The sequence below is a fragment of the Propithecus coquereli genome, unplaced genomic scaffold (genome assembly GCF_000956105.1).
Source record: "Propithecus coquereli isolate 6110/MARCELLA unplaced genomic scaffold, Pcoq_1.0 Scaffold1, whole genome shotgun sequence".
NCBI lineage: Eukaryota > Metazoa > Chordata > Mammalia > Primates > Indriidae > Propithecus > Propithecus coquereli.
In genome coordinates this window covers 25,207,846-25,210,036 of record NW_012133857.1, presented here as the reverse complement: position 1 = coordinate 25,210,036, position 2,191 = coordinate 25,207,846, and the positions used below count along the sequence as shown (strand labels likewise).

At 38.2% G+C, this 2,191-nt stretch overlaps 1 protein-coding gene across 8 annotated transcripts in view; it reads left to right on the top strand.

The window, feature by feature from the left end:
- CADPS (Ca++-dependent secretion activator) overlaps window positions 1-2,191 on the top strand; it is a 524,321-nt gene that overhangs the window by 134,830 nt on the left and 387,300 nt on the right. For all 8 annotated transcript variants that reach the window (XM_012642835.1, XM_012642705.1, XM_012642642.1 and 5 more), the window contains one exon: window positions 1,288-1,401. In XM_012642835.1, coding sequence (XP_012498289.1) covers window positions 1,288-1,401 — 114 coding nt within the window. The remainder of the gene's footprint in view (window positions 1-1,287; window positions 1,402-2,191) is intronic.

The window sequence follows — 2,191 nt, the reverse complement described above, 5'->3', positions numbered from 1 at the left end:
GTTTTATGTAAATTTTAATATAAATTAGAAGTGATTCAAGGATATTCAAAAATAATATATCTTTTATATGCTTCATTCATTCATTTAACCAGTACTTTGTAAGTGCCTGGCACATGTAAGGCACTAAGTTAGGCCCCAGGGAAACATCAATGAACAAGATGGCAGGAAAAGACAAATCATCTAACACATTTGATCAGAACTAATAAGTAGTTAAATGGTGTGCTGTGGAATCACACAGCGGGAAGACCTACCCTGGGCTAGGGGTTAGGAAGGGCTTTATAAGTTGGTCCTCATACTGATACTGAATAACAGGCAGATAAGAGGTGAAGGAGGGAGAATAGTCAGGAATGTTTTAGGAATGTTTTCCTAAGAGGGAAAGAAAGGTAGGATTGATAAGGCAGAGAATTGCACATCCTGGAAGTGTATCCTCTAACTAAACATCATCTATCATGTGATCATGGATGTAACAATAGCAAAAAGTTTCAGAACCCCTGCATACAGCTATACTGCACTTAGCAAAATATTTCAGACCATCTGAGGGGCCTGTGCAGGGGGGTGTTTGCTACTAAATGTTTAACAATCATCTCTTAGGGAAAAAAAACTACTTTATAGCATTTGCCAATTTCCATTGTGTAAATATTCCCACCCTGGAACTAAGTGAAGCTGCCAAGGAGATGTCACTGAGTATGGAGTTGGGAAGACATGTGTGACACTCTAGTTTGTTCCAAAGCAGTCCTTATATTTTCCTCTATAGTGGCTAGTTTATTTGGCAGAGCTTCTTTTTAGCTTGACGAGAATATAGGCATTGAGAAATTAATGAATATTTAATGTTAGCATTTGAGTAACAGAAAAGAATGTGGAGTATTAACGATCTAACTGCTGTCTTCATTACTAATGCTTTGGAGAGTCTTAGATTCACTTTTTTAGGGAAGTCTAGTCTTCTATGTCATTTCCATTATGCAAATACCACAGATGTAAGTAACATCAAAAGCATAGATGAAAGTAAAATGTGGTAAAATAATCAAGAGGCAATGAATTTTGAGTATCACAAATGTATCACTTTTGTTTCCATATAATTTATTCAACTGTAATTTATATTATTTTTTGAATTACGGATACATTTAACACTGGCTCACAACAGTTTCCATAAATTTAACAATCAGCTCTCACACACCTGTTGCAAGCCAGCTCCACCATACTAATGGGCCTGGCATCTTCAGCATAAGGTAACCATGATCCTTGTCACGAACAAGTTCTCATGCTCCCCTCTTTCTCTGTTCCTTACAGATCAGCAAACAGCAGCTGCAGACAGTCAAGGACCGGTTTCAAGCTTTCCTCAATGGGGAAACCCAGATTGTGGCCGACGAAGCCTTCATGAATGCTGTCCAGAGTTACTACGAGGTAAGAATCACCATGTAGAAGTTCTGAGCTACTGGCCATTGGGAATGGCAGCTTTGGCATTCCACGGGATTATCCCTCTTGAGGTAGAGGGCTTGGTGGTTGGTTACACTGTTAAGGAGGAACAGCATTTTGTTTTGGGGAAAACTGTAAATATACACTACTGTTGACCAATTGATTTTTGTACCAGGCAATGTGCTGGGTGTTTTCCATATGATTTATAACAGTCTTATGAGTTAGGTCCTGATGATAGTCCCATTTTACTGATGAAGAGATTGAGGGTCAGAAAGATTAAGTCAGTTAATTCAGGGTCACACAGCTATTAAAATGTCACAACCTAAGACTTCAGGGAGTCGGTAGCATTTTCCCACCGCTTACACCATTTCTGAGGCATGTTAACACTTCCCAAGGGCAGTGGCTTCATGAACGTCCTTATTTTTTCTATTAAAATGCCACTTTGCATTCTTTTCTGGAGGTTAGAACACTGTCCAAAATGCTGTCCAATCAGTTTACTCTTCTCTAGAGTAAACTGATAAAAGAGTGACTATGTCCTGAGTATATATCCAGGTAAATTGTCACCACTAGATCTCAGAGGTTTATTTATCGGTAAGGCGGATTTGCAATTCCACAAATGTTTTTAAATTGTGTAAGTATTCTTTCTCAATGTGCATATTGGCTATTGTCTGTACATCATTAATGAAATGGACGTGCCCTACCTTCCTATTGGCAATGCTTTCCTAACATGCGTATTTTCAAAAATGATTATTTGGTCATTGAAAGACATTTTATTATA